Source organism: Mustela putorius, unplaced genomic scaffold, assembly GCF_011764305.1.
Source record: "Mustela putorius furo isolate JIRA1106 unplaced genomic scaffold, ASM1176430v1.1 tig00000592_pilon_pilon_pilon, whole genome shotgun sequence".
NCBI classification, from domain to species: Eukaryota; Metazoa; Chordata; class Mammalia; order Carnivora; family Mustelidae; genus Mustela; species Mustela putorius.
In genome coordinates, this window is record NW_025421426.1 from 11,478,642 (window position 1) to 11,499,792 (window position 21,151).

Here is a 21,151-nt window from a genome sequence, read left to right on the forward strand (position 1 = left end):
GAAAGTGTCTTTCTGTTGGCTGTGCAAGTGCACCACAATTTAGCTGTGGCTGGGAAGTCCCTGGGCGATGAAACATCTTCTTAAAACCTTGTGTATGTGTTACATTATTAGGGCTGGGAGCCACCCCCCACCGTCCACCACCAGCACAAGGCTGCCTGGGCCCTTGATCCTGGCTTCTTGAATTACTAGTTATTCAACATTGGGCAAGTTACTTAATCTGCATCTCTTTCTTCTTCTTTTATTTTTTTTTAAATTTATTATTTTTCTATTATTTTATTTATTATTTATTTATTATTTATTATTTATTATTTTATTTATTAGAGAGAGAGAGAGAGAGAGAATGCATGCACACAAGGAGGGGGAGGGGCAGAGAGAGAGGGGGAGAGAGGGAGACTCCCTATTGAGCAGGGAGCCCGATGCAGGGTTCCATCCCAGGACCCCGAGATCATGTCCCCAGCCAAAGGCAGATGCTTAACTGACTGAGTCACCCAGGCGCCCCCTACTTCTTCTTTTAAAAAAACAAAACAAAACGTGAATCATAATAGTATCTACCCCTGACGTTGCTGTGACAATTAAACAAATAAGTCAATAAGAACAGTGACAGGTGCATACAATTTTGCAGTACATATTAGCTGGCACTGCTGTCATTTGGGATTATTATTACTATTTTCATCAACTTCCCCGTTACGTCACCATGTTTCAAATCGAAATGCTGAAGTCTGGGAACTGATCGCTTAGTCTTTTTTGTTTCGACAGAGGCTGGTTTTTAAAACTCTAGATGCTTGTGGGAACTTTCCTCGTCTTGTATTTCAAAATATTTACCGGTTTGTGCTTAATTTCGAGTCTCATCATTGATTTTGCCTGAAGCCCACCGTGTTCTTCATCCTCGGCAAACTCAGATCTTCATTTATTTCAAAGAAATTTTCTCTGGCTGTGTCTTTGATTACTGCTTGTTCCACGTATGTGATGTCTCCTCCCCCAGCACTTGCAGCTCGTGGCATGAATGTCCTGTCCCTGTTCTCTGTAACATTCTCCACCTTGCTCTCTTTCTTCTCTTTAGGGCAACCCCAGCATCTTGTTTTGGGAAAACTTACCAAAAATTTTCTTTTGAATAAAACATCCAATATTTACTGCACATGGTCTCTGTGTTGGGCTGGGGCACAAAGACTGATTCTGGTCGGCCCGTACTGGTAAGCTAGTGCTGTGTCTGCTTGGGTCTTCTCTCTGAAGACCTCAAGGGTCCACACCAGGAGGGAGAAGGTGGGATCTCCTTTTGGTGACTCACAGTCAAGGTGGAGTCCGTGAACATATGCCCACAGCATCTCTATAGTCCTTGGTGCAGGCTTTAGATAGTTTTCTAATTAGAATTGTGAAACAGTCTTTCAGTCTGAAGATGAAAACCTGGAGAGCCTCAGAGGCTGAGTGGTTTGTCCAGGGTCACAGAGCTGGTTTGTGCTAAAGGCAGAGCAAAGAAAGATTTGGACCCTCTCTCCAAGCTAGTTTTCCCTTTTCCTTTTTGATCCTCAAGTCACTATTCTATGAAAGAGTCTTGCGTGCCAGTCACTAGCGTATCTAACGAGTATGATGCTTTGAGCATCCATGAAGCAGAATCGAAAAGAAAAATGGGGCTGGTTTGGTTAAAAGTGAAAAGAAAACTATCCTGATGGAGAACCATGACATGAGCTAACCTATGGTAGCAGGAATGATTAAATAGCATAAGGGTCTGTGTGTCTGTTGGTGGGGAGGGGGTGGCAGCATTCCCACACACTCTCGTGGGTCGGTAAATAGCAATGCAATTAGAAAGTTGATCAGATAGGCGGGTGGAGGGCGGTGGAAAGTGTCAGAGGCTAGGTTCCATCCACCTAAAACATGTCGAGGCTCACTTCATGTCTTAGCAACATTCAGTTTTTCGCCAAAGGTTTGATTTCTGTCTAGAGCAGACAATACATACACACCAAGCATGCTCTCTAGCTATTTGAAGCATTTTCGCTGTCGGAATTTCTGGGGAGTCAAACTGTTACAAGTGCTCACAGCAGGAAAAAGAAAGTCAGAATTGGTCTGGAGATTGCTGCCTGAGGACGAGGTGGAATTACATTAAGGGGTCACCTCACCACCTACATGTTGGAGGAGAGCCTAAGCAGGTCTGGGGCAGCTGCTGCCCAGGACTCGTATGTGGATGGCTCACGGGGGTTTGTCCTTGAAGTGGTTTGATGCCCGGTTGGGAGGGGCCAGTGCCGTCTCTCAGCTCAGCTCCCCAAAGGCTAGACTTTCACCCTCTGGATTTGGTTCCAGACTTTGTCGATGGAGAGTGCCATCAAATGTGAGGCACTCATTCCTGGCTTTGCACAGTGATGGCACAGGGTCAAGTAGAAGGACGTGGTGGTTTCATATGTGGAAAGGCTCATGGATGTGAACTGGTGGGTGAAGGAACAACCTCTTCTTAGGAAAAATAGTAGGAATTCAAGCATCTGGTGAGGCTGGTAGAATTATTTGGGGACAAATGATAAGGGATTAAAGGCTCATTCCTTCCAGATAGTCTGGGGTTCAGCTCCAGGTGAAATTTAGTGGCATTCTTCCCACCTGCTGGGTCACAGACAAGTCATATTTTGTTTGCTTGTTTCTTTATTTTCCTTAAACATAGCACCTACATACAGCAAAATAACTTTATTTGAAGAGTACAGCTTCATGAGTCTTACACAAACCTAGTCAAGATACAGACAATTTTTATCATCCCAGAAAGTTTTCTTAAGTCCCCTTCTAGGCAGTCACCCCACCAGGGGTACCACTGTTCTGATTTTTATTATTTTACTACCCAGATCAATATGTAGTACATTTCAGCACTCCTGAAATTTCTTTTGTGCCTTATCCCAATAAGTACCTGTTCCCATAGGTAACTGTAATTTTGACTTTCGTCACCGTAGGTCAATTTTGCCTCTTCTTGAACTTCTCATAAAAATGGAATCATCATGCATTTTTCTCTCCTTCTTTTGCATAATGTAATTTTGGGATTCACCTGTGTCATACATGTCCATAGTTTATTCCTTTTTCCTGGCTGTATGGTATTCTCTCGTATGGCTGCATGTCGTTTGGTCGATCCATAAACATACACGTCCCGTTTCCTCCTCCTCCTCAGTTTCTGAACTGCCTTCTTTTCTTCTTACTCCTCTCTCATTCAGTCCTTGAGTGAAAGTTAAATGTGAGCTGCTGGCAGAGGATTGTGTCTGTTTTGTTTACTGACGAATCCTCAGTACTCAGGACAGCGTGCGACAGATAGCAGGGGCTCAGTATTTGCAGAAGGAGTGAACTCACAAATGTTCTGAGCACCGAGATTTAGTTGTTTCCCAGTATGGCCCTGTGCTTCTCCAGCATCGCACATCTATAGGACCCCCAAAGTCATTCTCTCTTTGTTCATAAACTTAACCTGAACCCTGGGCCCATGGGTCACAAGCTCTCTCTGCAAGGGCTTCCCTGACCTCTAAACCAGATTAAATCCCTTCATGGGCCCCCTAACTACCTCTGTCACTTCAATCATGACCTTCATTCCACCATTGTCATTGCTGCTTTAATTGACTGCTTCACCCTCTTGTTCTGTGCATCCAGAGAGCCCACGTTTCTCTTCCCCTGAAGTCCACATGCTCAGCACTCTGTCTGGGACGTGAGAAGCAGAGAGTATGTACTAGGTGGGGTTTCTTTACACAGGGAGTTCTGTCCGGTCATTCATCTCAAGATTGTGACAGTTAGACAAAGCCCCTCATGAAAAGAAGGATGAATTTGAAAACCTAGCCTCTGCTAGGGACCGGATGATTGTGTGTCCCTCCCTCCCTTTCCAAATTCATCTGTTGAAGTCCTAACCCCAGATGTGATGGTATTAGGAGCTGGGGGGTGGGGGTAGGGCTTTCTTTGGGAGATGGTTAGGTTTAGATGAGGTCATGTAAATGGAACTCCCATTATGGGATTAGTGTTCTTCTAAGAGGAGGATGAGACCAGAGATCCTTCTTTCTCTATCATGGGAGCACATAACAAGGAGACAGCCAGCAAAGCAAGAAGAGGGTTTTCACCTAGAATTGAATTGGTCCGTACCTTGATCTTGACTTCTTAGCCTCCAGAACCATAAGATATAAATGTCTGTTGTTTAAGTCCCCTAGTCTATGGCATTTTGTCACAGCAACCCAAACTACTAAGACAGACTTTGTAGATTTCTACTTAGGATATAGCATTTCATGGGTGGGGTCATGTCTTTATCCATTAAGTATTTTAGCCCAAATGTGAAATCTATGAATGTCTTGGGCGGCCCATGGCCATGAGGACCTACACATTTACTTTGCATTGTCCCGTGGAAACCTTAACATGTTTATTTTTACCCAGATGTTTGGGACCATGGGAACCTGGAAGCACTAGATCAGGAACATAACATCAAGTTCCATTGCTGTACATGATTTTACTCCCAACTTCTCGTCTCTGCTATGGACTGCAACAAAGGGTGGCTTCAGGGTCCCAAAGGATTGTAGGTTATTATGGGCGTGTGGTCTGTCAGCAGGATCTCTGTGCTTTTCCTTTATTCTCAACATCACCTCTTCGGGGGTTCATTCCTAGGCTTCAGAAGGGTTCACGAATGCCTGAAATGGCTGGCATGACTCTCAGTGATAGATAGACTTATGTGCATTTTCCTGGGGAGAAAGGCTGGAATTTCTCACCAGATCTTTGCAAGGGCCTCTGCATCCTCAAAAGGTTAACACCTACTAGGAAAGACAACCCTGAATGATCTTTCTGGCTAATTACTTACACATCTGAAGTACAAGGAGAAAAAGGGAGGAGCAGGAATGCTGCTTGGGCCCTGAGTTCTGATGCCCGGCCCCTGACCTCCTCCTAGTTAACAGGCCATCAGCCCTCCCAGGCCTTGGTTTCATTTCTGAAGACTCAGGCTGTTGGATTAGGTGGCCTCCTCGACTTCTTACACTCTCTGGTTCAGCAGGTCATGTCAAAGGGGAGAACTGACAAACATGGTCTCTCTGTTCATTTAAAAAGGGAAGTGCGGGGCGCCTGGGTGGCTCAGTGGGTTAAGCCTCTGCCTTTGGCTCAAGACATGGTCCCAGGGTCCTGGGATCGAGCCCCACATCGGACTCTCTGCTCAACAGGGAGCCTGCTTCCTCCTCTCTCTCTCTTTCTGCCTGCCTCTCTGCCTACTTGTGATCTCTGTCTTTCAAATAAATAAATAAAATCTTAAAAAAAAAAAAAAGGGGGAAGTGCTTACCAAAAAAAAAAAATTTTAAAAATAATAATAATTATGTCTCATCCCTACTTCTCTCTCTTTGTATCACTCGAACATGTGACTTGTAAAAAACGCCAATTATAAATCAGTGGTTACTAACAAAAGAAGAAACAAAACAATAATCTGATGGCTGCTTAGAGCCAAGTAGCTGAACTCTGTGATGTACTTCATGATATATTCTTGATGGAACAGAGGGACGGAGAACCTCATTGGCTAGTCTACATAGGGACATGCGAACCAGTAAGTCATTTGAGATGGAGACATTTATTTACTCGAGGGAATGTTTGTTACAATATTGTACCTACCATCGGAAATTCGTGAGAAGAGTCCGGGAACATTTGGAAAGATTGATACTTTATTTTCTTTCTGGTGGTCAGCAATTTACTGCTAATGCCTTAAAGAGAGCAAAAACCGTGGTGTAAAGTCGATGGGAGAGAGCTTAATGTGGCCACTTGCTCAAGCCCCAAAGTACTAAAGTCTGCTGCTCTTAATTCTGTCCAGGGCCAGCCTGTGAGTAATTATGTTAAGCAGCTGGGCAGAATCGTCATAGACCTACCAAGAATACCACCCTTGGGGCCTCCCTGGAAACTGACTGGAACTCTAGAGAGTTGACAATGGTGATCAGAGGGTCTGTATATTTAAAATGCACAAAGGATGAGCCCAGAAATTATCTGCCTGCCAACTTAACTTCTCTACCTGGAACAAATTATCCAAAAATCAATTTGCAAACACCTTTGAGATAACAAGGCCTTGAGTAATAACCTTCATGGCTTTGTAAAGAAAAGCATCTAGCTTGACTAATCTGCCTAATTTCCTTCTCTGACCAAATGGCAGGTTATAATAGGGCAATCTGACATTGTCCCTTAAGATTTGCTCCAAGTCACACTGAGAAAATATTGTCCACCTCTGTTTCATAGCAATTATTCTGTCTCTGCAGAATATTTGTGGCTAGGTAATTAATTAAAAAAAAAACAAACATCGGGGGGCACCTGGGTAGCTCAGTGAGTTAAGCCTCTGCCTTTGGCTCAGGTCATGATCTCAGGGTCCTGGGATTGAGCCCTGCATTAGGCTCACTTCAGCGGGGAGCCTGCTTCCCCCTCTCTCTCTGCCTGCTGTTCGGCTTGCTTGTGATCTTAATCTCTCTCTCTCTGTCAAATAAATAAATAAAATCTTAAAAGCAACAACAACAAACACGGAAGGAGTCTGATCTATCCTGAGGCTCTCACTGGAGTTCGAGACTAAAACCCGTACCTGCCTTCCCCTCTCACCGTGAATAGCCCAGAGGTCCTCCAAAAGTTCGTGTACATTGTACTCCACTCCCAGATGCCTCTTCTCACCCTCCACTTCCTAATCCTACTCCAAGAATCACTAATTTGTTCGTATCCATTGACAGATCCCAATTCTGGCAATTGATTCCACAAAAACTTGAGACAGGAAAAACTGGAGGCCTTTGTACGGAGATGTTCATTGCAACATTATTTGCTGTAGCAAAAGTTGGAACAACTCCTGTGCCCAGCAATTTGAGATGGCTTAGTGTGATTCTGTAGCTATTTAAGAGAGTGATGACAAAATCCACTATAACAAAAACTTATGATCTGTATTATATGCTGGCTAATGGAACATAATAAAAAAAAAATAAAAGAAATTTTAAAATAAAGTGAAATTAATCTAAAAAATCCATGCTATAAACAAATATTTTTAAAAATTTTTTAAAGATTTTTTTTTTTAACTTGAGAGAGAGAAGAGTGAGTGAGTGAGTGCACAAGCAAGAACAGAAGGAGAGGGAGAAGCAGACTCCCTATCGAGCAAGGAGCCCAATGCAGGGCTCCATCTCAGGACCTTGGGATCATGACCTGAGCTGAATGCAGACACTCAACTGACTGAGCCACCCAGGCACCCCAACAAGGTCTTTAGAAAGCCCTAAGTGAGGAGATATAAACATTGAGTCTATATGTTGCTGTAGCTTTATGAAAAGGGCTTAAATTTATGAATACAAATTGGAACATGGAGAAATAAATTTGGCTATTATATTGGGTGGTAGGAAAGGAGACTTATTTTTTCTTTATTCTTATTTTCTTTATTGTTTCACTGCTATTTTTTTGCTATAGGAGAAAATAACAAGTATATACACTTTGATTTTTAGAAAATGGACAGCTAGAGGCAAGCAGCTTTCCAAGGGAACGGCTGGGCTGGGAACCAATAGAGAGATGTGGGTTCTGTCCTGCCTTACCGGCTTCATGATCTCGGTTACGTGACTTCATTGCTTGGGGTCTTTGATTTCACGCATCAAAGTGGAGGCGGTAATGTCCTAAGATTTGCACAAAGTAATGCATGTGCAATTTCTTGGTAAATAGGAAATACAAAGTTAATGTTAATTTCTGCAGCTTTGCCAGTAGGCTAAGAATTGCCAGAAAGACTCCCTTAAGGGCTTTTGAAGTTCTTGTTCATTTATTTATTTATTTATTTTTAAAGATTTTATTTGTTTATTTGACAAAGAGATCTCCAGTAGACAGAGGCAGGCAGAGAGAGAGAGGGGGAAGCTGGCTCCCCACCGAGCAGAGAGCCCAATGCGGGACCTGATCCCAGGACACTGAGACAATGACCTGAGCCAAAGGCAGAAGCCTAACCCACTGAGCCACCCAGACACCCCAAATTCTCATTTATTTAGCTGAAGAAATAGAACTTAATGGGAGCGGGGCAACTCCTAGCTGATGCAAGATAACACTGCATGACTTTTTCCCTGAACCCTCTATTCCCACAGTGGCTACTGTGCCAGTGACATTCTCTCTGTTAGAGGGAACCTGCTGGAGTTGAGGAAGAAGCTGAATTTTTGCCATGCCGTCATCCTTTTGCTACTTAGGCTCTTAGCACTACTTGGGGAGAACTTCCACTAACAACCCATGTGTGTCTGTGAAAGAAATATTTGTAAATCTCAGACTCCCCTGGGCTTTGAACCAAACTCCTTTGCTGTAAAGGCATGTTCTCATTTGAGGATAGAAAGCAGAATATTAACCCAGGCATCTTTGTCGTCTGTGTTCTAGAAAAACCATTAACCCACTATTGCTTTCTTTCTTTATTATCTTTAAATGAAGGAGATATGGTAGTGTGGGGGAAGAAATACCGACTCAGGTATTTATATACAAAATCATGGAAATTCGAGTAGGACGTGAATGGAATTAAGAAAGGGATCTGAGCTGCTCTCTCTGGAATTCTGTCCTTGTCCTTATGTGTTTGGATTCTTCTCTGTAAACCACGTGGGTCTGACAGCCTTTTGCTGATTGCTTGTCTTCCAGAGCCTCCCACACCCATCGCCCCCCCAGAGCTGCTGGCTGTCGGGGCCACATACCTGTGGATCAAGCCAAATGCCAATTCTATCATCGGCGATGGCCCCATCATCCTGAAGGAGGTAGAATATCGCACCACCACGGGCACCTGGGCCGAGACTCACATAGTGGACTCTCCCAACTATAAGTTGTGGCATCTGGACCCTGACGTGGAGTACGAGATCCGGGTGCTACTCACACGACCAGGGGAGGGAGGCACAGGACCACCAGGGCCTCCCCTCACCACCAGAACCAAGTGTGCAGGTAAGAACTTCGTTTATGACCCCATCTTGAGAGGTTGGGCAGTTGGCCTTCCTCTTGGTGTTCTGGGACAGTCATCCCAACACTTCTGTGATGGAAGTGTGAGTCCTGTGGGAGAGAGCAATGGTCAGGGTTTTGGTCTTGCCTTAGAGGACCTTGGGGCTCTGTTGGTAACTCTGGAGATGGCCTGGTTTTGACTGTGAGTCACAGGGCCACCCAACTCCAGCTATATGTCAGGGAGAAGTTCCTGGTCCTGACAGCATTTCCGGTGGGACACTATTTCTGTCTCTGCAAGGACATCTGGTGTCTCTGTATGTCTGAGGCTTCCTAGTGCTAAAAGTGTCCCTGAGGGCTCCTGGTCCTGTGTTCCTGAGGGCTTCTGGCCCTGTGTGCTTGGTAAAGGCCCTGAGAGCTTCTGATTCTTGCTATATATCTAAGGAGTTTGTGATTTTAACTTTGTCCCTGAGGATCCCTTGGCTGGGCCTGTGACCCTAATGATCTCTTGGTTTTCATAGTTTCCCTGAGGGTTCCTGGTCCTCTTTCTGTCTCTGAAGGGTTCCTGGTGCCAACTCTATCTTGAGTACCTCCTGGCTCTGAATGTGTCTCTCAGTGGATTCTGGAACTGCTTTAGTCCCTAAGGGCTTTCTGGTTCTGTATACCTTGGAGCCTCCTGGTTCCAACCTGAGAGTCCGGAGTAGGACTCTTCCTCCAACGGTCATCTGGGTTCTGTATCTTTGGAAGATCCCAGCTCAGTGTACAGAGGAGGCTTCTGGCTCTAGCCGTTTATCTCAGGTGTTTGGATGTTACTTAGGAGTGTGATGTCTGGGACCATGTCTGAAAGGGTTCTTTTAACCTAGCTGTATTGAGGTCCTGGGGACTCAGGGCTCTTGCAGGGGCACTGGCTAGGTTTGTATCTTTGACTATATCCCTAAAATATTCCAACTCTGACTGTAACTCAAGACGTTAAAAGAACTCAGTGTTTTTTGGTTTTGTTTTTCCTTCATATCACATTATCTTACCTACTTTTTCTCCCCTAACCCTTTGATGTACTTTTATCTCATTTATACACGAAGAAATAGAGACCCAATATTTTTAAACTTTTTGTCCGAAGTCCTAGAATTGACCAGTGGCACAGTCAGAATTTGCATTTGATTTTTTCTGACTCTGTTGCCATCGATCATCAGTCACAGCACAGGGAAAGCACAGAGGCGTGTGCCATCAGCACGGAACACAGGGCTTCCATGCGCAGGGCAGGGAAGTGGAGGCATGAGCCGTTGGCTTCCACTGGGAAAAGAGTCACTGATGGCTTCTGGGTGGGAGGGGAGGGAGAGAAACCTGTCAGCACAGCGATCCCATGGGACAAAAAACCAAAACAAAATACAATTAGTTCTACTATAATGTGTCATCTGTGTCCCTAAAAAGCACGCAGTATGGAATGTTGTACAGTAAAACCCATCAGGGTAATGGGAAAAAGTAGGATTGGGGCACACCACTCCTACTTCATCAGTGACACATTTAAAAAGAGAGGAAAGTAAGTAAAAGTGATGGCACAGTGTCACGCATTTTAATGGCTTAGGACTTAAATTTATCCTGCAGTGTATATGGGACATTTCCTTGAAGGGACCCAAGTGTGCTCTGGAAGTATGTGTCCGAAAGGTTGCAGTCTGTGGGCAGCAGTGGTGGTGAAGAATGCTTTCTGAAGGTGGTGGAAAGTTGTGACACCTGCTGGGGATGGATGTGGCTCATAGGACGTCTGGTCAATGGACATAGCAGGTGGTCGTTTGAGGTGGGTTGTTCCTGTGTGGGTCTATTAAGCTGGGTGCAGCTTTCTGCTTTGGTAGTGTTTTCTATACAGGCTCACACACAGCAGATGTGACACTCCTGTTATGCTCAAATTGTCCCTTAACATGTCAGTCATGTTGGAACACATTCATGTTGTCGAAACAAGAGCTGTAAGAGAATTGATGGTAATCATTCTGAAGTACTTCCATAGTGCATCTCGGTGGTATGGAACCCAAGGTTGTGAGGATGTCCGTTGCTTGGGAATATGCCTTTGAATGTTACAGAATCACTGTGATAAATGGAAATGCCATTTTCTTGATTATTTTCAAAAGCGGGCCTTTTGCAAAATTCCTTATTGAAACCCGATTATGAAACCTACTATTTTAGAAGGACATGAGATTATGTTATTAAACCAGGTAATACCTTATCTCAGCTTTGCAATTCAATATTCATCCATAAAAGTAATTGATTTGATCCTGCCAATGAGACTTTTCTCTTTCCACTGGGTAAATCAAAGAGTTTCCAGGGTTTTTGATCTTTATAAATGATACTCAAAGTACTTTAGCAGCCCCCACGGACTTATTTGCTGATGATCATATAATACATTTTGAAATTCAATCGCAAGATGATTATCTCAATAAAAATTTACAATCTATTGCAAACTGTTGCCATGACTATGTAATGGATTTTTACATGTTGAAAACACAATTGTCTGACTATCACTATAAAAATTATGAGTTGAAATGCTGTTTGTGGTTTTATATTTAAAAAAAAAATGTTGGTGTTTAAGTAAGTTACAGCTAACATCTTAAATAACCCACATTTTACAAAATGTGTCATCAAGAACATAATCTTGTTTCCCACATTGCCACTGATGGTGGAATGTTCTTTGCCTCATAATTAATTTTTAAGTGGATTTCAGGGCTGGTATCCATTTGTGGATGCTGTTTATTGGGGTTGGTACTCTGAGTCCCCCCTCCCTTTCCTTTTTCTATTATTAATCACACTGGAAATGTACTCATTATTTTGCAAAACAGCAAATGAGAGAATGTGGAGTGTGGAAGGTGTAATTTCTGCCCAGAGGAATTTACAGGCTCAGTTAAGATTCCAGCAAAACAGCAAAAATGATAAAACATAAACATAAAGTCGAATATTGAAATAGCATGCTTCATGGAGAAAAACCAGGTTGCTGTGGAAAGGCAGTGCTCTTAAAATGGTCTGGAGTACTGGCTCTCAAAGTGTAGTCCTGGACCAGCAGCATCAGCATCACCGGGGGACTCACTAGAAATGCAAATTCTTAGGCTCCGTGCCCTGACCAAATGATTTGAAAATTCTCAGAGTGGAGCCCAGAAATCTGTCCTTGAAGGAGCCCTCTGAGTGATGCTGGAGCACACCCATATTGAAGACCCTCTGGTACTTCGTGCCACTGAAGAATGCCACTTTGGTGATGCGCCATTATGTTGATCCTTAAGGCAACTCTGAGAGGTGGACAGGAGGAAGACGAAGATTATCAGACCAAGATCACAGAGCAATTCAGTGTTTAGTGCTAAGCTTCTTGGTCCAGAGACTCCCCGTCACATGGTTTGATGGAGTCTCCTCTCCATGTGTCCTCTGGAGCATGGGCTCAGTGGTAGGGAGACTGGCAGTTATGGAGACCAGCCTCAGGGTCCAGCCCACTACAGCATAGGCCTTCCCGTCAGGCAACTCCGGAGCCCCCTTCCTGAGCCAGACTGTGAGCTAGAGGCTGGTAGCAGAGACTTAAAGCAGGAGCTCAGGGTAGAAGCCTGGGGAGAGCCCAGAAAGATACCAGGGGGCCAATTCAGCAAGGGCAGGTGGGTATGTATTCTGGTTTTTCTAGGTGTGAGAGGCTGCTGGCCAGGTATATTCTTGCTGCATCAGGAGTGGGGTCTCACCTGTAAGAGTGGAGATGGTCAAGAGTTCGGCAACACAGTAGCATCCTAGCCCAGTAGTTTGGAGTTCAGGATGAGACTTTAAGGCAGTTAAGCCAGAACCTGGACAGATGATCAGATAGGGAAAGTGGACGTGAGAGAAGAGGACCAAAGATGATACTCTTAGGCTTTTGGTTTGGATGGCTGAGAGATGAGTGGTGGAATTGCTTTCTGGGATGGAAGACACAGTAGATGGGTTCAGGGCAGGGGAGCAAGTTCAGGTTTGAAGATGTTGTGTTGGTGGCAAAGATGCGCAGCAGGTGATGGCATCCGGAAACCTGGAGCTCAGGAGAGAGGAGCGGGCTACCTCTTTATCTTCCCTGAGAGCCACCTGTTGGCACCTGGATTGTAGAATCAAAGGGACTTCTTAGTATCAATGAAAGCAGTCTGATTTTCTTTCTTCATGCTATTCCCTCGAGATGCCCCATTCATTTTTTTTTCACCCATAACCCATAGTTTTGTTCTATTGCTCGGTTTAATCATTTGCCATCCTTCCTGAGATACAGGCGTGGGCTGCATATGTGATCATGTACATCAAAGTACTTTGAAAAGCTCAAAATACTCTTCAGATGCCTGTAATAAAACAAATTATTATTGGTTGCTGTTAGTCTTCGGGAGTGTTGTGATTGTGACTTGTTAAAACAGGAAGTCTTACGGGTCCATGTCTCCGGGCTGACTGGCAGGTGAAGGGGCGGACTGTATTCTTTTGTTCTTCATCCTGTCATGGGAAATCGCATTTCAGAACCTGATGATACTGGTTTGGACTCTCGAAGGTTTTCTTATCTAAAAGTGGGCGGTTTGCTCTGGCACATCTCCAACAGCCGACATCCAGAACTGGGTCCTAGGAGGGCTATCTGCTGCTGACCGAGGCTCACCTTGAGCGCTGTCTCTGATGGGAAGCCCGAGCTCTCCCATAGCAGACCATTTAACTCTGTGGATCCTGGGGGTTTACTGTTATTCTCTACCTAACTCTAGCCAGTTATCACAAAACTCTGGATGGGGTCCTATGTAGGAACTGAGTCTCCTTTAGGTTCAAAAGAGCAGAGGCTGCTAAAATAGATATCCAGATTTCACAAGGAGAACCAAGGTCAATGGCATTGAGAATGGAGGCCAGGGCCAGCAATTGACAAGGCCAGGGAGATGAGAGGTGCAGACACACCCCTGGTCCAATTCATCTTTTCTCCGGGTGCCACTTTTAATGGCCTGAGCACCTGCTTGTCGATGCCTTGAAACTCTCACGCAGCATCAGACAGAAGAAATTCTCCTTCATCGTCACCCAAACCTGGCTCTGGGCAACACCCACTTAATATATGGATCTGGTTTTACTCTCAGGAGACATATTCCTCCTTATCTCAGAAACAGGTCCTCAGCAACTCAAAGTTATCTCTTATGCTCTGGAAATCTCTTCCCTTCACCCTCAGAAGCCCTCCTTGAGCCAGATTCTCACAATCACAGTCACTTCCCAGTTGTGGAGCCACAAATCAATAATCTGGCAAGCCAAGTGATCATACCCCCACACCCCCATGCACACCTGATTGTTTACTCCCTGTAAATCAAAGGCCCCCTTGCCTAGGCACCCACTTCACAGTGGGCTTGCAGAGTTCAGGTTTTCCAAGTGGAAAGTGACTTTGTACAGCCCGAAGCGTGACACACACTGCTGATTTGAAGAGCTCTCTTCTTCTTCCCTCCACCTGAGGTTTGATTGCACATTATATTTTATTTACATATTTATGGATTCCTACTTGAAGTGATATGTGTCTGTCTCTTTTCTCTAAAGGAATAAAAAAGAGAAATTCAAATTGCTGGGCTCAGTGAAGTGAGAGTCGTCATTAGAATTGAGTGAGAAGAATAGAGGCTTTAGAGCCACGAAGAATCCAGCTGGTACTTGGTGCCTGGATATCTGTGCACCTGTCTGCAGCTCTGCTTCTCTCTTTCATTGACAGGAGATTACAACACCCTGTTTTGTTGGGAAGCCTCAGTGAGAAAAGTTAGAAGCCTAGCAGAGAACTCGAAACATAGAAGCCCTTTAATGAACATTATTCGGAAGAAAAAAAGTCCTCAGGCCTAGAAAGAAGGGTGTCGGGATCTTAAACTGATTGCTTTCATTCTGGTGCGATGGCCCCTGTTGTAAAGGACTTCTCTAGTGTTGTTGTCTTTCCTGTCTCAGACAGCGGCTCTGAGCTGCAGGGAAGATATGAAAGGAGAGGCTTTGCAGGTGCTCTGGGGTCCTTGATGCGTGCTTGCGGGGTGCAGTGGGACCTGATAATGGGGTCTGGAGGTTGTAGGGGAGATAGGAGTTGGGCTTTTGCCGATTTGGTCTTTGTCCCAAGTGAGCGAGAGAGAAGCGTGTTATCCAGACTCGCTTCTTTTCTGGGAAGCTAAGGCCTGTGAGCATGAGAACTTGCAAACAGGGCATGGAGGTGAGTCCTTACTCATTTCAATGAGCATCCTCAGGCAGGCTCTGGGTTTTCAGGCCAGCCTGCAGTTCGAGGGTGGAGTGGAAGGAGAGAAAGAGACAAAGAAACTGAGGGTCTAGAAAATGGAACAAAGCCATGTAACTAGCCTTTTTGCTTTTTTTTTTTTTACCTCCCTCTTAAATTTCTATAAGCCCCAGCTTCAATAGGGGTAGTTTTATCTGGCCTAACTCTGAGGGCTCTGAATTAGAAGCAAGTGGGACTTTTTTTCTGAGTAGGTTGGTGGTAGGAGCCCAGACATCTAACTCCCACCTCCCACTGCCGTAATCCCATAATTGCTCATGAGTCTTAGGGAAGCACAGCAGGATTCACCAGCGGGAGTCACATCACCAGCCCACCAAAGCATAATCTGAAGACCAGTGGAGAAATCTCCAGCACCGAGACAAGCTGGGGAAAGAGGGTCTTCCATGCCTGCCACACCATGTTCAAAGGGACATTGTTGCCTGAGTCCTGCCGGTGAGCTCAGACGGGGGGCACCCACAGGAGATGGATTACGACAACCACTTGTGCACAGTGATTTGGAGAAGCGATACTCATTCTTCCACTTTCCCTTTCCTTCTCTGCTTCCTCTGTTGGTTCTGTGCCTCCTTCCTTCCCTGGAGCATCGTGGCAGTGAGATGAGGGGAGGAAGGGGGAGAAAGCCTGCTCTCACCATGCTTGCTTCAGGAGTTGCTGCATGAGCCAAAGGGTGTCTGCACACGAGCAGGCGTCTGCTGGGGCATGAGATGTCCCTCTCCTCTTCTTGCAGACCCTCCCCCTCCCTCCCTCTGCACACATGACATCTACAGGTGGCTACCTTGGAGCCCCTCACTTGGTTTAGGAAAGATGAAGAGAAAAGCTAAAGCTTTTCCCCCTTACCCGTATTCACAACCTCCGGGACTCTCTCCTCCCAGTCTGCGCAGCCTCCTTGCTGTGTGGGCCGAGTGTGCTGTTGCAGTAGAGGGTGCGCCCAGTTGGGTGCCTCTTACAGTCTCGAGAAGGACATCTGGAAGTTCCTCAGCTGTTCCCAGGAGGACGTGGTCTTACTTACTCCTTAAACTTCTTAGCTTTGTAGTCTTAGGTACAATTCCCAAGTAACAAGAAAAACCTTATTTTAAACATCCTGTTACTTTTAGATTTTTCTGCTCTCCTGTGATCCCTGGAGAACTAGGGCCTGGAGGGTGAAGTACAGTAAGTCAACAAACATACCCTGGTAAATACTCCCTGGTTCTTTCTAACCTTGAAAATCGAGATTAGAAGACAAAGTGAGCCCCGGGAGAGGTCTTGATGATAATAAAAGCTAATATGTTTGTTTTCTTTTTTGGTTATCAAACTTGCTGGATTAAAAGAATAGCTCCCAAATACTTTAAAATTGGAGGTCGTTGTTTCCTATGCCTGTAGAAATCGTGAGCCAACAACACAAAGGAGATGGACGAGTATAATGATGAGAACCACAGTTACGGGAGTCTGAGTTTCTGTGGTTATTATGCCCACGGCATGGCACGGAGCTTGTCTGAGGACTTGACTTGGAAGTCCTGCAGCAATCTACTGGGGCGGGTATAATTTCCTCCACTGACTGTCTGGAAGCTGAGTGACTCACCCAAATCCATGTACCTGACCAGGTGGCCTAACCGGGAACTGAGCATTGAGCTACATAGCTACAAAGATCAAATTGTTTCTAAAATGACCGCCAGAATCCAGCATCATTATGAAAGCATTAAGGCACCATGACCAAGTTGGGTTTGTTCCACAAAGGCACTGATGAAAGATTGTGAATACTAGAACAACTATTGGTATAATGCCTTATTATCAGTAGGTCAAAGGATAAAATCCATCTGATCTCCAGAGAGGCTGAAAAGTAATTTGGGGGAAAAAAAAATCAGCCTTTGTTACTGATCAGAATTCTTAGTAAGCTAGGAATGGAAAAGTACTTTTTTTTTTTTTTTTTCACCAGAAGCAAATATTCTTACAACCTCAAAGCCTAGAGAATAAATGAAACAAAAAGAAGTTATCAGGATTACCAAGAGATTTGGTAGTATGGTCAGACACAAAGCAAATAAATAAAAATCAATAGCTGTATGCCAGTAATAACCATACAAAATATAATAAAATGTATCCTGTTCTCAAATGCAATTAAAATATAAATGCTTAAGAGTGAACCTCGAAATGTTCAGAAACTATGTAAGAAAACACTCACATCTGTAACCCTTTACTGAGGAAGATAAAGCAAGACCTGAATAAATGGAGAGACACGTCGTATAGTTGGATTCGCACATTTAATATTGTGAGGGTATCAGTTCTCCCTGAATTAATTTATGGGTTTAACTCAATTGCAGTCAAAACCTGGATTCTTTGTGCAACTTGACAAAGTGATTTCAAAATTGATCTGAAAATAATACAGAGGAGGAAGTATTAGAATGCTTTAAAAAAATGTTGTGGGGGGGCACGTCACTGTGAAGTATCAACAGTGTCATAGCTATAATCATCGAAGCCCAGAAAATAATCCAGTATGTAGTGAAACTAGCTGTGAGCATTTATATGAATGGAGAATCAATAACAAATAGTCTATTCGTAATCGGTTAATAATTTGGAAAAAATAAAATGCATTGCATATATATTATGATATGCTAAGTGAATTCTGGATTGATTAGGCACTTAAAAGCAGAAAAAAGCAAGACCCAGAAGAAACGAAATATTGTTCTTTTATTACGAGGGCCTTTCAGTTCATTGAAAGCAAACAAAGAAGCCACTGAGGCCTAGTTTACAGATTTTGCTATGTAAAAAGAAAAGAAGGAAAAGAAAAACTTCTATACTATATTTAAAAACTGCAAAAAGCAAATGGGTAAGCTGGGTGTGAGAAATAGAGCAGAATTGAGAAGAAAGGGATACTATTCTTACGGAAAAGAACTCTGACAATAAAAATGTCAGTATACTGATGGAAAACAAAGGCTGAAAAGTATTTACAGGTAATTGTAAAAAAAAATATGAAAGTAAGAACAAATTTAAAATGTCCAATGTCAGGGCACCTGGGAGGCTCAGTTGTTAAGTGTCTGCCTTTGACTCAGGTCATGATTCCAGGGGTCCTGGGACCTAGCACCGCATGGAGCCCCAGCATCTCATTGGGGTCCCTGCTTGGCAGGGAGCCTGCTTCTCCCTCTCCCACTCCCCCTGCTTGTGTTCCCTCTCTCATTGTCTCTCTCTGTCAAATAAAGAAAATCTTAAATAAAATGTCCAGTGTCACAGACAATCAAATTAAGTGCATTTTTAACCTATAAGATTACCAAAATATATCTATTTTTAATTGGTAAAAATTAGCATTAGCAAGGAGCAATGAAGCAGGCTCTCCGAGGCACTTCTGCAGGTGGGTTAACTGGCCCAGCATTTTTAGAGGCCAATTTGCTAATTTTTTTTCTTCTAACAAAATAATCAGAGCTGTGCAAAAGGAGCTGTATACATGGAGGTCATCACTGCATTATTTAGAAGGGCAAAAACTTGGAAATCACTTAAATGCCCCAACAATAGGAGCATAGTTAAGTAAAATTCTTATGCATGCACACAGTGAATTCTATGCTGGCATTACAAACCATGTTATTTCATAGAATATCTAATGGCATGGGTCAATGTTCATGCTATGATAAGTTTAAAAAAATCAGCTTGCAAAACTGCATATATAATTACCATCCCAGTTTTGTTTTTTTTTTTTTTTTTTTTTGAAGTATAAATATGCAGCCCATGTATCAGCTGGTGAGTTTATCAGAGCTGTGAAGTCTTGACCAGAATTCCCCATTGCAAATCCTGCACCTGGTCTGATCTTGCCCCCCTAGATTCCCAGAGGAATACATGACCCCCCTCCCAACCAATCCCATTCTTAACATGTAATTATGCCCCATGTGCCCCTCCCCATCACCACCACGCCCACACTATTCGCTGCCTGCCCTGAGTTCTAGAACATCACTCTGTTTCTCCTGGCTGTCCCAACTGGCCCAAATAGGGAACCTGTCTCTCTCCACCACTCTCCCAAAGCTGCATGGACACAAGGCTCTTTTCTTCTCCCTATGCTTGGTGGATCCCCGGCAAAGGATTGCCTTGCTCTGCTAACCAGCAACAACTTGAAATCCTTCTGTAGACGTAAAGGTCCTCGCAGTGGGCTGGGATTTTTCATCTTCTTCTCTCCCTCCCAGATCGACCCAGTGATATAAAGTCTTCTCACTTGCAGAGCAGTTCCCCTTTCCCCAGATTGATTTCAACTTCAGCTCCAGGCCTTCCTTTGCATACCTTTTGCATTGAAGTGAACACTGAAAAGAATTGTGGAAAGGGCGGCTAATGCTGAGATCAAATCCTTTTTTTCAGTGAGATCAACCTACCCTTTAAAAAAAAAAAAAAGTGTTTTAATTTCTCAGCCCTCATGTGCATGCATAGTCACAAAGACCATATATATGCTATCTATTTATATGTGTGTATGTGTGTGTGTATATATATATATATATATATATATATATATATACCAGTAAGTTGTGGGCCACTGTAAACAGTTTCTGTTTCGCTGTTGTAGAAAATGTATACAAATGAGAAGTAGGTTTCCCCCCAGAGTCAAATATGAATGTGAAAAGTAGTTATACATTGTAAAGCACTCTATATAAAGGTGAGAGGTTATTTTTATCATCATTCGTGTATCATCGACATTCTCGGAAGGTACACACACTTGCTGAGCCCCGGGATGCAAACACAACTTTATGCTGTGCTCATATGGAGTGGGGGATGGTTTAGATTAGGGGTTTGTCCCATCTGGCTTGGGATCCAGGTTCTGTCATTAGGATGCTGGGCAGCTTTGGGCAGTCGGCTTAACATCTCTGATCCATCTTCCCCATTCCATGTGGATAATACTGCTTACCAAATTGCATAGGAATTAGGGTCATTGATGTTAATGATGGCTAATAATGTACTCAATCTGCTTGCAACTCCACAAGGAAGGTAGGTGACATCATCACCATCACTTCCAAAGTCTAGAGAGGTTAAGTATTCTGCTGCAAATCGCAAGGATTAGGGAGTGGCTAAGGCTAGAGCCCATGCAGTCTGACTCTAATTCCTGCCTTTACCCTCCTGGCCATTTAAGTATAATAATGCTTGGCACCATGCTCTGAATGTAGTAAGTGCTTAGTTAATGGGAGATTTGGCAGTTGAACACCCTGGAGACTCTCCCTCTCCAGGCCCTCCTAACCAGTGAGCCCAAAGACCTTCTTCACTGCAGTGGGCTCAAGGAGCACAAAGGGTAGCCACTTGGTGTGCTCTGAAAGGAAAGAGGTTGACTGTCCACATCATGAGAGAGGGAAGCCAGGGTCACTCACAGTTTCTGCATCACACCCACCATTGTCTTGACCCACGGTCATTCTGACATATTTAAAGGGGGCTGTGGGAGTTGCTGAGAGTGGAAGCTGAGTCATCTTTCGGGGCCCAGTAGGCAAAGGCTATCCATCCTAAATTGCCATACACCTTTCCCTAGCTGGGGATGTCTTGGATCCCGGGGGGCATATGCACCTCGTCCAACCAGCCCTTTTCCCAGCTGTGTCCAGGGCTCCTGCAGCTACCATGGGGACCACTGCTGCCGCACTTCCTTCATTGTCCTCTTGATCTTTGTAGTTGAGCAAAGTGAAATAGCATGGACGCCAGAGCACATTTTTGAGAAGAGAACATACATTCCATATACCAACTAATATATATATATATATACATATATATGTATATATATATATTTGCTGGTACATATTTCCTTCAATCACTGATCCCATTCTTAACATGTAATTATGCCCCATGTGCCATTTATAGCCCTCTCCTGTCACTCAGTACCATAAAGTTAATATTTTACAGGTTCTTAAGGAATTTCCAATATTGTTTTAATGGCTCATCGCATCCCTTAGAGTCTAATTACCATAACTTGCTACACGATGCCTGTATTGTTGGATATTTGGGTGTTTCCAAAGTGTCATCCTCTTTCAACCTGTGTGCTTCTGCTGGAATTATTTTCTTAGACTAAATTTCAAAGAGTCAGGTATTAAAAGGTAGAGACATCCTGATGGCTTCTGCCACATCTCACGGATGGTTTTCAGTGAAATAATT

At 43.9% G+C, this 21,151-nt stretch overlaps 1 protein-coding gene across 12 annotated transcripts in view; it reads left to right on the plus strand.

The window, feature by feature from the left end:
* PTPRT (protein tyrosine phosphatase receptor type T) overlaps nucleotides 1-21,151 on the plus strand; it is a 1,056,651-nt gene that overhangs the window by 445,437 nt on the left and 590,063 nt on the right. For all 12 annotated transcript variants that reach the window (XM_045082202.1, XM_045082207.1, XM_045082203.1 and 9 more), the window contains exon 7: nucleotides 8,563-8,856. In XM_045082202.1, coding sequence (XP_044938137.1) covers nucleotides 8,563-8,856 — 294 coding nt within the window. The remainder of the gene's footprint in view (nucleotides 1-8,562; nucleotides 8,857-21,151) is intronic.